A 12,383-nucleotide genomic window follows, 5' to 3' on the forward strand; every position below is an offset into this window, starting at 1 on the left:
TTGGTGCAAAAAGTGCAAATCAATCCCAGAACACCAGCAAAGGACCTTGTGAAGATGATGGAGGAAACAGGTACAAAAGTATCTGTATCCACAGTAAAACGAGTCCTATATCGACATAACCCAGCAAGGAAGAAGTCACTGCTCTAAAACCGCCATAAAAACCGCCAGACTACTGTTTGCAACTGCACAAGGGGACAAAGATCGTACTTTTTGGAGAAATGTCCTCTGGTCTGATGTAACAAAAATAGAACTGTTTGGCCATAATGACCATCGTTATGTTTGGAGGAAAAAGGGAGAGGCTTGCAAGCTGAAGAACACCATCCCAACCGTAAAGCGTGGGGGTTGGCAGCATCATATTTTGAGGGTGCTTTGCTACAAAAGGGACTGGTGCACTTCACAAAATAGATGGCATCATGCGGTAGGAAAATTATGTAGATATATTGCAGCAACATCTCAAGACATCAGTCAGGAAGTTATAGCTTGGTTGCAAATGGGTCTTCCAAATTACAATGACCCCAAGCATACTTCCAAAGTTGTGGCAAAATGGCTTAAGGACAACAAAGTCAAGGTACCAAATACCAATTGAGTGTATGTAAACCGACTGGGAATGTGATGAAAGAAATAAAAACTTAAATAAATCATTCTCTCTGACATTTCATATTAAATAAAGTGGTGATCCTAACTGACCTAAGACAGGGAATTTTTACTAGGATTAAATAGGAATTGTGAAAAACTAAGTTTAAATGTATTTGGATAAGGTGTATGTAAACTTCCGACTTCAACTGTATAATCCACCTAAACTTGGCCTATCTGAAATATGAAAATTATCAATTAAATTATCAGCCTTTTGTTCTGGCAAAGATGAGCCTTTACCCTGATGAAGACAGCTTGTCTAATAATAATTTTAGCATCTGAACTTCTAGGGTGTCCTTCATTTTTCAAAGATGAACCTGTAGCAGATTGATCAATGTAGGTAGACTACTCTGTTTTTGCCAGGCAAACCGGAGAAAATTAAGTTATTTCTGGTCACAGTTTCACACTCACGACCCCCCAAAACCTTCTCTGTGTGCTACTATAGCTCACACAACCTGTGTTGATTGACGGTTTGCTGGTCCAATCAGAGGGATGAGTGTGCATTTCACTAGCAAATCTTTTTTGTTGTTGTTTGCAAGTGTGATACTGAATGAGTGACACAAAACAAGTGACCAAACGTTACAAAACCTGGCCAGATAAGTCATCAGTCTCAAGTCTAAGTCGAGTCCCAAGTCTTGAGTCCCAAGTCTTGAGTCCCAAGTCTTGAGTCCCAAGTCGAAGTCAAGTCTCAAGTTGTTTTATTTTCTATGAAGTTGACTCTCAAGTCATCAAATCTGTGACTTAAACCTGACTCGAATTCATGTCATGTGACTCGAGTCCACACCTCTGGTTTTGTGTGTGTATTCTGTCATAGGTCTCCACAATGCTACTACTAGGGTCTGTGTGGGTGTATTCTCATAGGTCCCCATATCTCTGTGTGTGTGTGTGCGTGTGTGTGTGTGTCATTACCTTGAAGGATTGAACAAAGGTCCAGAGCAGGATGCGGATGGTCTCTCCCTGCCGGAGCAGTTTGATGAGCCTGGCAGCCCTGAACAGTCTCAGGAAACTCAAGTTGATGAAGTTATTCTACAACCCCACAGTATGACCAGACACAAGAGTGTGTGAGAGAGAGAAATAGAGATAGAAAGAGAGACATGGGAGGGGTGATGGGAAAGAAGGAAGGAGAGATGGAAAAAGGGGGAAGAGAGGGATGGAAAGATAGAGGCAGGGACAAATAGAGGGAGAGAAGTGTGGAGAAAAGGAGGTAGAGAGGAGAAGCTGATCACTTGCCATGCAATGTTAGATAACTATTTCCTGTCCTAAAACAAACCAAACCATAAAAGCAGGGGAAAAGTTCAAAACCAAACTGAGGAGGATTCAAAATCAACAGAAAAGCAACCAAACAGAACTGGAATCAAATGCAAACCAAACCAAAAAATGCAAGGCTTGTAACAGGCTCGGGCATATCCAAGGAGTTAGAAGAAGGGAATCAATACAGGGGAAAGGAAAATCATATATTCAAAACCTAACCATTGTCACCCAATTGGGCAGTAAGTAGTAGCAGTATGTAGAAAGTAGTAGTACTAGTTTGTAGTAGCAGTAGTAGTTGGTTGTAGTGGTAGCAGTAGTAGTAGCTTGAAGTAGTAGTAATAGTTGGTAGTACTGGTAGTAGTAGTAGTTTGTACTAATCGTAGTAGTAGTAGTTGGTAGTAGTGGTAGTAGTAGTAGTTTGTAGTAGTAGTAGTAGTGGTAGTAGTAGTCAAAGTAGTTTGTAGTAGTAGCTGGTAGTAGTGGTAGTAGTAATAGTAGTAGTTTGTAGTAGTAGCTGGTAGTAGTGGTAGTAGTAATAGTAGTAGTTTGTAGTAGTAGTAGTAGTAGGTCCCCACAATGCTCAGATATAATGGCACAGGAGGGGATGGCTCCTAACCAACTGTGCTATTTTGTTTGTTTTTTCGCATTGTTTGTAACTCATTTTGTAAATAATTTGCTGCTACCGTCTCTTATGACCAAAAAGAGCTTCTGGACAGAACAGCGATTACTCAACTCGAACTGGAGAAAGATTTTTTTCTGCTTTGTCAAGACAAGGCCCAAATCCCCGTAATCAGTGTGAAGAAAAGACGGAGAAAAAGGGGGAGGAGGGCAGGGTGCCTTTTAAGAATTTGCCGAAGAGTAGGTAAACCACCGCTACCCTCCATATTATTGGCCAGCATGCAATCATTGGAAAACAAACGGGACAATCTCCGATTAAGACTATCCTACCAACGGCACATTAAAAATTTAATATCTTATGTTTCACCAAGGCATGGCTGAATGACAAAACTTATAATATAGAGCTGGATGGCTTCTCTGTGCATCGGCAGGACAGAGCAGCTACAACTGGTAAGACGAGGGGCGGAGGTGTGTGTCTATTTGTCAATAACTGCTGGTGTGCAATGTCTAATATTAAAGAAGTCTCGAGGTATTGAATTGCCTGGGATAGAATACCTCATGATAAGCTGTAGACCACACGATCTACGAAGAGAGTTCTCATCTATATTATTCGTAGCCGTCTATTTACCATCACAAACCGATGCTGGCACTAAAACCGCACTCAACGAGTTGCATAAGGCCATAAGCAAACAAGAAAATGCTCATCCAGAAGCGGCGCTCCTAGTGGCCGGGGACTTTAATTGCAGGCGAATTTAAATCTGTTTTACCTCATTTCTACCAGCATGTTAAAAGTACAACCAGAGGGAAAAAAAACTCTAGACCACTTTTACTCCACACACAGAGATGCATACAAAGCTCTCCCTCACCCTCCTTTTGGCAAATCTGACCACAATTCTATCCTCCTGATTCTCGCTTACAAGCAAAAACAAAATCAGGAAGTACCAGTCACTCGCTCAATACGGAAGTGGTCAGATGATGCGGATGATACGCTACAGGACTGTTTTGCGAGCACAGACTGGAATATTTTCCGGGATTCATCCAATGGCATTGAGGAGTACACCACCTTAGTCTCCGGCTTCATCAATAAGTGCATCGACGACGACATTCCCACAGTGACCATACGTGCATTTCCCAACCAGAAGCCAAGGATTACAGGCAACATCCGCACTGAGCTAAAGGCTAGAGCTGCCGCTTTCAAGGAGCGGGACACTTATCCAGACGCTTATAAGAAATCCCGTGATGCCCTCAGACGAACCATCAAACAGGCAAAGTGTCAATACATGACCAAAATTGAATCCTAGTACACCGGCTCTGATGCTCATCGGACGTGACAGGGCTCGAAAAATATTACAGACTACAAAGGGAAACCCAGCCGCGAGCTGCCCAGTTACGCGAGCCTACCAGACGAGCTAAATTCCTTTTATGCTCGCTTCGAGTTAAGCAACACTGAAGCACGACTGAGAGCATCAGCTGTTCCAGACGACTGTGGGATCCCGCTCTCCGTAGCTGATGTGAGTAAGACCTTTAAACAGGGCAACATTCACAATTACCTCGACTAACCTGTAACCCCGCACATTGACTTGGTACAGCCTCGTTATTGTTATGTAATTTTAGTAAATATTTTCTTAACTCTATTTGAACTGCATTGTTGGTTAAGGGCTTGTAAGTAAGCATTTCACAGTATTCAGCGCATGTTTTTAATTTTAATTGTATTTATTTAACCTTTATTTAACTAGGAAAGTCAGTTAAGAACAAATTATTATTTACAATGACGGCCTAGGAACAGTGGGTTAACTGCAACCTTTCGGTAACTGGCCCAACGCTCTAACCACTAGGCTACTTGCCGCCTCCCACTTGAGGCTACCTGCCGCATGTGATAAATTTAATTTAATTTGAGTAGTAGTAGTAGTAGCAGTAGTATGAGTAGTAGTAGTAGTAGAAGTACTAGCAGTAGTAGTAGCAGTACTAGCAGTAGTAGTAGTAGTAGTAGTAGTAGTAGTAAATAGTAATAGTAGCAGCAGTAGTAGTAGTAGTTAGTAGTAGTAGTAGAAGTAGTAGTAGAAGTAGTAGTAGTAGTAGTAGTTAGTAGTAGTAGTAGTTAGTAGTAGTAGTAGTAGTGGGTGCAGGGAACCGTTTTTCTTGTAAATACAACCAAATGCACTGATCCTCAAGGCAAATGCACCACCGCACAATATGGAACTAGCTAGATCACAGCAAGTTAACCACGTGTCAACGCAACGCAGCAAAGCTGACAGCTCTCCTCCACAAGGGATTGGCTCGTTTTAGTCCTGTGACACTATAAAGTCAGGTTCGATTCCATTTCAGTTCAGTTCACTCAATTCAGGGGGTAAAATTAGATAACATTTAATTAATAAAATTGAAAATTGTCCACTGTTGCTTTAAGAGGACTCCTGAATTTCAAGTCACCTCCTGAAATAACAGAATTTACATGGAATTGAACCCAACCTTTCTTGCGTTACAGTCAGAGAAAGGGAAGGGGGAGTGGGGTTCTGAGTTGAAGGACAAACTGCAAATACTGTATATTGATGATATTTAGAAATATAATATATAACTCCATATTCATAGGGCGAATCATACGACTTCGTCTTGCTCAAATTATTACACACTTAATGGTGAAAGCATTTGTAAAAACCACTACAGAAATAAAACTGTACTTGATCACTGTAAACTATGTGTGTGATGTTCACTGTCCTATTTGATCACTATAAACTATGTGTGTGATGCTCACTGTCCTATTTGATTACTGTAAACTATGTTAGTGATGCTCACGGTCCTATGATGTGCATGGTCCTTCAACCCTCTACCAAGGGAAGGGTTCTGGGTTAGGGAGGGCTTGGCAGTAGGCACATTCAGCTCCCATCAAGAGCATGTTCACTGTGGCATTGCAACACAAGCCTATGTGGGTGTATTTATTAGGCTATGTACTGTTGTGTGTGTGTCTATGTGTGTGTAGGTCAGTGTCCATGTATGTCTGGGTGTGTTTAACTTATGTGTCTATGAGTAGTATACGTGTGTGCCATCCCTGCCAGAGACATGCAGTGGGGCAGCATGCACCGTAGCCCGGTCTGCCATGGGTGAAGCTTTAGACCCAGTCACTCTGTGTACTCCTGTCACACCTTACTCCCCTGGCTCTCACAGACACTAGCGTGTGTGTGTGTGTGTGTGTGTGTGTGTGTGTGTGTGTGTGTGTGTGTGTGTGTGTGTGTGTGTGTGTGTGTGTGTGTGTGTGTGTGTGTGTGTGTGTGTGTGTGTGTGTGTGTGTGTGTGTGTGTGTGCGTGTGTGTGATTGCTTCTAAGGAATGTAAGCAGTGGTGCATGTCTAGTGATTGTGAGAGTATTGTCCAGGCTGTGTCCTAATAGGCTTGACCAGCTTCCGTTCCTTTCCTACAATACCACAGATCTGATAGAATACTTTTACAACACATTTGTTCTTCCTTCCCTCCTTGAAATAATCACTGATCGAACATGATCAGATTAGCGAGAGCAGGAGTTCCACCACATAGCTACATAAAGGTAACTGCCAAAATAGAGGAAACACAAACGTAAAGCGTTGTAGTAGGGTGTTGGGCCACCACGAGCTGCCAGAACAGCTTCAATGTGCCTTGGCATAGATTCTACAAGTGTCTGGAACTCTATTGGAGGGATTTAATGCCATTCTTCCATAAGACAATTCCATTACTCCTGTCTCAGGTGTCGCTCGATTTTCATGCTAAACAAACCATTCAGTGACCACTTGTGCCCTGTGGATTGGGTTATTGTCATCCTGGAAGAGGTCACTCCCATCAAGACAGAAAGGTTGAAGGGGAGCATTCAGAAAGGCTGTGTATTTATTGACGTTTACCTTGCCCTCTAAAGGGATGAGTGGACCATGCCAGGAAAAGGCACCCCACACCATAATAGAGCTGCCAGAAGCCTCGTTTACTCAAGTGTTTCCTTTATTTTGGATCAGATCAGTCAGATCAGAGCTGTGATCACTTCAAGGAAGGGAGGAAGGAAGGATGCATTTGAACAGTATTAAATCAGAACCTGAAGGGTATTAGGACAATGACTACTGGCCAATTCCAAATTGACCTCAAGCCCCTATAGGTCTATCACGTGTAGATCTGAAAGCATTGGATTGGTACCAGTAATCTGACAACGAACCCATCCAGATAGGCTAGGTGGAATATTAGCTAAATCCTATCGGATCCTTTTAGATCTATACAAGGGGTAGTCCATTTGGGATTGGTTGAATGTCTCTGTCCTGTGACTGGGAGCAGGAGGTCAGTCGAGTCATCTTGTCAAACCTGGGTCAGAGATCAAAGGTCAGGGGTCACTGCCAGGGTGAGGAGTCGAGCAACATGCATCACCACAGCCACACCAGGAAATGGATGCAGTAATTAAAGTATCTCCAAAAAAGTACAAACCATCTACATGTGGATGTTGCAGATGACATGGTTTATAGCGGCATTTTTGGAGGTTGATTTAACAAAGAGTGCGATTGGCCAGGCCAGGTTTCATGGATGGACACATAGTGCATTTTGATTGGATGAATTCGTCAGAAGGAAGAGGGACGAAGTAGTTGCCATTAAGTAGCGTAGAGTTAAAGAAAGCATGTAAAAAAAGATCAAACAGGAAATGAATTTTCATTATGTACACTCATTATTACTGAGTTCAGTTCAGTCATAACACTGCCTCCATACATACAACAGTTCAGTCATAACACTGCCTCCATACATACAACAGTTCAGTCATAACACTGCCTCCATACATACAACAGTTCAGTCATAACACTGCCTCCATACATACAACAGTTCAGTCATAACACTGCCTCCATACATACAACAATTCAGGCATAACACTGCCTCCATACGTACAACAATTCAGGCATAACACTGCCTCCATACGTACAACAATTCAGTCATAACACTGCCTCCATACGTACAACAATTCAGGCATAACACTGCCTCCATACATACAACAATTCAGGCATAACACTGCCTCCATACGTACAACAATTCAGTCATAACACTGCCTCCATACGTACAACAATTCAGGCATAACACTGCCTCCATACATACAACAGTTCAGGCATAACACTGCCTCCATACATACAACAGTTCAGGCATAACACTGCCTCCATACGTACAACAATTCAGGCATAACACTGCCTCCATACGTACAACAGTTCAGGCATAACACTGCCTCCATACATACAACAGTTCAGTCATAACACTGCCTCCATACGTACAACAATTCAGTCATAGCACTGCCTCCATACGTACAACAATTCAGTCATAGCACTGCCTCCATACATACAATAATTCAGGCATAACACTGCCTCCATACATACAATAATTCAGGCATAACACTGCCTCCATACATACAATAATTCAGTCATAACACTGCCTCCATACGTACAATAATTCAGTCATAACACTGCCTCCATACATACAATAATTCAGTCATAACACTGCCTCCATACATACAACAGCAGGGATATCAACGACTAGGAAACAGATGAAGTTCAAAAAAATATATTATGAGATTACTCCTAACATGAGATTACTCCTAACATGAGATTACTCCTAACATGAGATTACTCCTAACATGAGATTACTCCTAACATGAGATTACTCCTAACATGAGATTACTCCTAACATGAGATTACTCCTAACATGAGATTACTCCTAACATGAGATTACTTTTAACATGAGATTACTTTTAACATGAGATTATTTTTAACATGAGATTATTTTTAACATGAGATTACTTTTAACATGAGATTACTCCTAACATGAGATTACTCCTAACATGAGATTACTTTTAATATCCACACATTAACAAGCTTCCATTGGACTGCGAGGAAAATGAACATGATTGTCAAGTCGTGTGTTTGAATCAGCGCAATGGCAACTACAGCTTTAATTTGAGCTGACCCAAATTAAAGGCTGCTTTGATGGACTACCACTGGACTGATCCAAGAACAGGGCTTGCTTTTCATGTTCAAAGGTCCCTCTCAATCAAATGGTGTCTCGGACTAGTCTGAGGTCAGTTTAGAGAAGAGGAACCAATTCCACCTGATTGTTTTGCCATTAACATCCACTGCCAGTAACACCTGGTAGGACGGCTTATAGAGCATAGTTGGGGACAGGAGTTTTTCCTCACCATAAGAACTGACAGGAAAAACGAGGGTCTAGTTCAAGTCATGTAGTCAGGAAAAACTTTTGCCACTACTAAGATATTATGTAATCATAATATACATGATATAACATTATGTCAAAATACTATACCCATTGAAATAAAATCTTATTTAATTTCTATGATTATGCCTGTGGTCACCAACCTTTGTCATGCAGAGCTACATGATGTTCAAGCTTTTGTTCCAGCCCAGCAGTAACACACCTGATTCAACCAATCAACCAATCAATGTCCCGATGAGGAGTTAAAGGTTTAATCAGATCTGTTGGTGCTGGGCTGGCTATAAACACATATAGCTCTCCAGGACCTGGGTTGATAGAGTTTAGGTTTTTTTAATGGAAACAAAGGTATAGCTGTCAGGACTGTCTCAGAGACACACAACATTCAAAAACAATAGTCATATTTCATAATATGGTTTATAAAGGCATTACAACACACACACACTCGCATGCATGCACAAGTGTACGAGCACACACCACATTACCTGCCTGAATACCTGAGTAACTAGTGTGTCTACCTCATTGGCTATCATTTTTCACTATCCAACTGGTTGCTAAGTGGTTGCCTGGCTAGAGGAACAGTCTGATTGGCCAGATTGTTTTGAGGCTGGTTATTTGATTGGCTGTCAGGTTGCCTAGCAGATCAGTAGAGTAGTCTGTGTGTACGTGCATGAGTGAGTGTGTGTGTGTGTGTGTTAGTCTCCTGAGTATTGTCAGTGGTGGCTGGGCTACCATGATCCAGGTCTCTGTGCTCTGCTCTCCTCCAACTGGGACAATTATGTAAGGCTTTCAAAATATGTTCATGCTTCACTGAGCAATGCAAGATCCTGTACACTACAGTCTCTGCCTTTCTCTCTGCTTCTCTATGTGCCCCTGCCCTCTTTCTATCTGCACCCCCCCCCTCTCTCTCTTTCTATCTGCCCCCCCCCCCTCTCTTTTTCTACCTGTCCACCCCCCCCCCCTCTCTCTCTACCTCTTTACCTCTCTCTCTCTCTCTCTCTCTCTCTCTACTTGTCTCACTCTCTTTACCTCTCCCCCTTACTCTCTCTCTCTGCCTCTCTCACTCTCCCACTCATACCACTGAACTTGCTGACACACCATTTCCCTTTCCCACTGTTAATTCCCCGTGCCTCCTCACTTACCCCGAGCTCAGTCACTAAAATATCTGTAATGCTGCCCAGGACTGTCACACAGTCAAAAATGTTCCAGGCATCTTTGAAGTAATTCTGTGGGCAGAAGAGAAAGAGGGAGGGGGAAGGGAGGGAAACAAAGAAAGAGTAGGAAGAAAGGAAAGAGATTGAGGAGAGAAAGGACAAAAAAGTTGAGTCAGTGTCAGACGGCAACAGGACATAGATTAGACGAGATAAAATGAACGCCAGTTATGCCATATTGAAGTCATTCCAGCAGCATATATGACTAGAGTCCTAAAATCCCTGACTCTCCTTTTTATTAGTCTCTCTCTCTCTCTCTCTCTCTCTGCATGTTGGGAGTGTTTGGTGCATGCTGGGAATTGTATGAGCGAGTGCGAGTGTTGTCTGGGGTTTCCTTTTCTTGGTGGTTTGCCTTTTTCTATGCATGATTAATGTTATTATTGTTTTTATTCTTGTGGTAGTATTAAGTATATTGTATTTGTCGGAATTGCCCTGGTTTTGGATGGGATCGTATGGTTGAGCATGGCGTACTTCTTAAAGAAGAGTGTCTGGTTGATCGTATGGTTGAGCATGGTGTACTTCTTAAAGAAGAGAGTCTGGTTGATCGTATGGTTGAGCATGGCGTACTTCTTAAAGAAGAGAGTCTGGTTGATCGTATGGTTGAGCATGGTGTACTTCTTAAAGAAGAGTGTCTGGTTGATCGTATGGTTGAGCATGGCGTACTTCTTAAAGAAGAGTGTCTGGTTGATCGTATGGTTGAGCATGGCGTACTTCTTAAAGAAGAGTGTCTGGTAGATCGTATGGTTGAGCATGGTGTACTTCTTAAAGAAGAGAGTCTGGTTGATCGTATGGTTGAGCATGGCGTACTTCTTAAAGAAGAGTGTCTGGTAGATCGTATGGTTGAGCATGGTGTACTTCTTAAAGAAGAGAGTCTGGTTGATCGTATGGTTGAGCATGGTGTACTTCTTAAAGAAGAGTGTCTGGATGATCGTATGGTTGAGCATGGCGTACTTCTTAAAGAAGAGAGTCTGGATGATCGTATGGTTGAGCATGGCGTACTTCTTAAAGAAGAGTGTCTTGTTGATCGTATGGTTGAGCATGGCGTACTTCTTAAAGAAGAGTGTCTGGTTGATCGTATGGTTGAGCATGGTGTACTTCTTAAAGAAGAGTGTCTGGTTGATCGTATGGTTGAGCATGGCGTACTTCTTAAAGAAGAGAGTCTGGTTGATCGTATGGTTGAGCATGGCGTACTTCTTAAAGAAGAGTGTCTGGTAGATCGTATGGTTGAGCATGGCGTACTTCTTAAAGAAGAGTGTCTGGTAGATCGTATGGTTGAGCATGGCGTACTTCTTAAAGAAGAGAGTCTGGTTGATCGTATGGTTGAGCATGGTGTACTTCTTAAAGAAGAGTGTCTGGATGATCGTATGGTTGAGCATGGCGTACTTCTTAAAGAAGAGTGTCTGGATGATCGTATGGTTGAGCATGGCGTACTTCTTAAAGAAGAGAGTCTGGATGATCGTATGGTTGAGCATGGCGTACTTCTTAAAGAAGAGAGTCTGGATGATCGTATGGTTGAGCATGGCGTACTTCTTAAAGAAGAGTGTCTGGTTGATCGTATGGTTGAGCATGGCGTACTTCTTAAAGAAGAGTGTCTGGATGATCGTATGGTTGAGCATGGCGTACTTCTTAAAGAAGAGTGTCTGGATGATCGTATGGTTGAGCATGGCGTACTTCTTAAAGAAGAGTGTCTTGTTGATCGTATGGTTGAGCATGGCGTACTTCTTAAAGAAGAGTGTCTTGTTGATCGTATGGTTGAGCATGGTGTACTTCTTAAAGAAGAGTGTCTTGTTGATCGTATGGTTGAGCATGGCGTACTTCTTAAAGAAGAGTGTCTTGTTGATCGGATGGTTGAGCATGGCGTACTTCTTAAAGAAGAGTGTCTGGTTGATCGGATGGTTGAGCATGGTGTACTTCTTAAAGAAGAGTGTCTTGTTGATCGGATGGTTGAGCATGGTGTACTTCTTAAAGAAGAGTGTCTGGATGATCGTATGGTTGAGCATGGCGTACTTCTTAAAGAAGAGTGTCTGGTTGATCGTATGGTTGAGCATGGCGTACTTCTTAAATAAGAGTGTCTGGTAGATTGTATGGTTGAGCATGGTGTACTTCTTAAAGAAGAGTGTCTGGATGATCGTATGGTTGAGCATGGCATACTTCTTAAAGAAGAGTGTCTTGTTGATCGTATGGTTGAGCATGGTGTACTTCTTAAAGAAGAGTGTCTTGTTGATCGGATGGTTGAGCATGGTGTACTTCTTAAAGAAGAGTGTCTTGTTGATCGTATGGTTGAGCATGGCGTACTTCTTAAAGAAGAGTGTCTGGTTGATCGTATGGTTGAGCATGGTGTACTTCTTAAAGAAGAGTGTCTGGTTGATCGTATGGTTGAGCATGGCGTACTTCTTAAAGACGAGTGTCTGGTTGATCGTATGGTTGAGCATGGCGTACTTCTTAAAGAAGAGTGTCTGGTTGATCGTAT

At 42.3% G+C, this 12,383-nt stretch overlaps 1 protein-coding gene across 18 annotated transcripts in view; it reads right to left on the minus strand.

The window, feature by feature from the left end:
- LOC109880125 (voltage-dependent P/Q-type calcium channel subunit alpha-1A) overlaps positions 1 to 12,383 on the minus strand; it is a 106,731-nt gene that overhangs the window by 43,687 nt on the left and 50,661 nt on the right. For 13 of the 18 annotated variants that reach the window (XM_031834955.1, XM_031834945.1, XM_031834947.1 and 10 more), the window contains 3 exons: positions 9,845 to 9,928; positions 6,930 to 6,932; positions 1,543 to 1,659 (listed from right to left, as the gene is read on the minus strand). In XM_031834955.1, the coding sequence (XP_031690815.1) occupies positions 1,543 to 1,659; positions 6,930 to 6,932; positions 9,845 to 9,928 (204 nt within the window). The remainder of the gene's footprint in view (positions 1 to 1,542; positions 1,660 to 6,929; positions 6,933 to 9,844; positions 9,929 to 12,383) is intronic. The other 5 variants (XM_031834953.1, XM_031834952.1, XM_031834951.1 and 2 more) reach the window with 1 other exon arrangement.

Source organism: Oncorhynchus kisutch, linkage group LG10, assembly GCF_002021735.2.
Source record: "Oncorhynchus kisutch isolate 150728-3 linkage group LG10, Okis_V2, whole genome shotgun sequence".
NCBI classification, from domain to species: domain Eukaryota; kingdom Metazoa; phylum Chordata; class Actinopteri; order Salmoniformes; family Salmonidae; genus Oncorhynchus; species Oncorhynchus kisutch.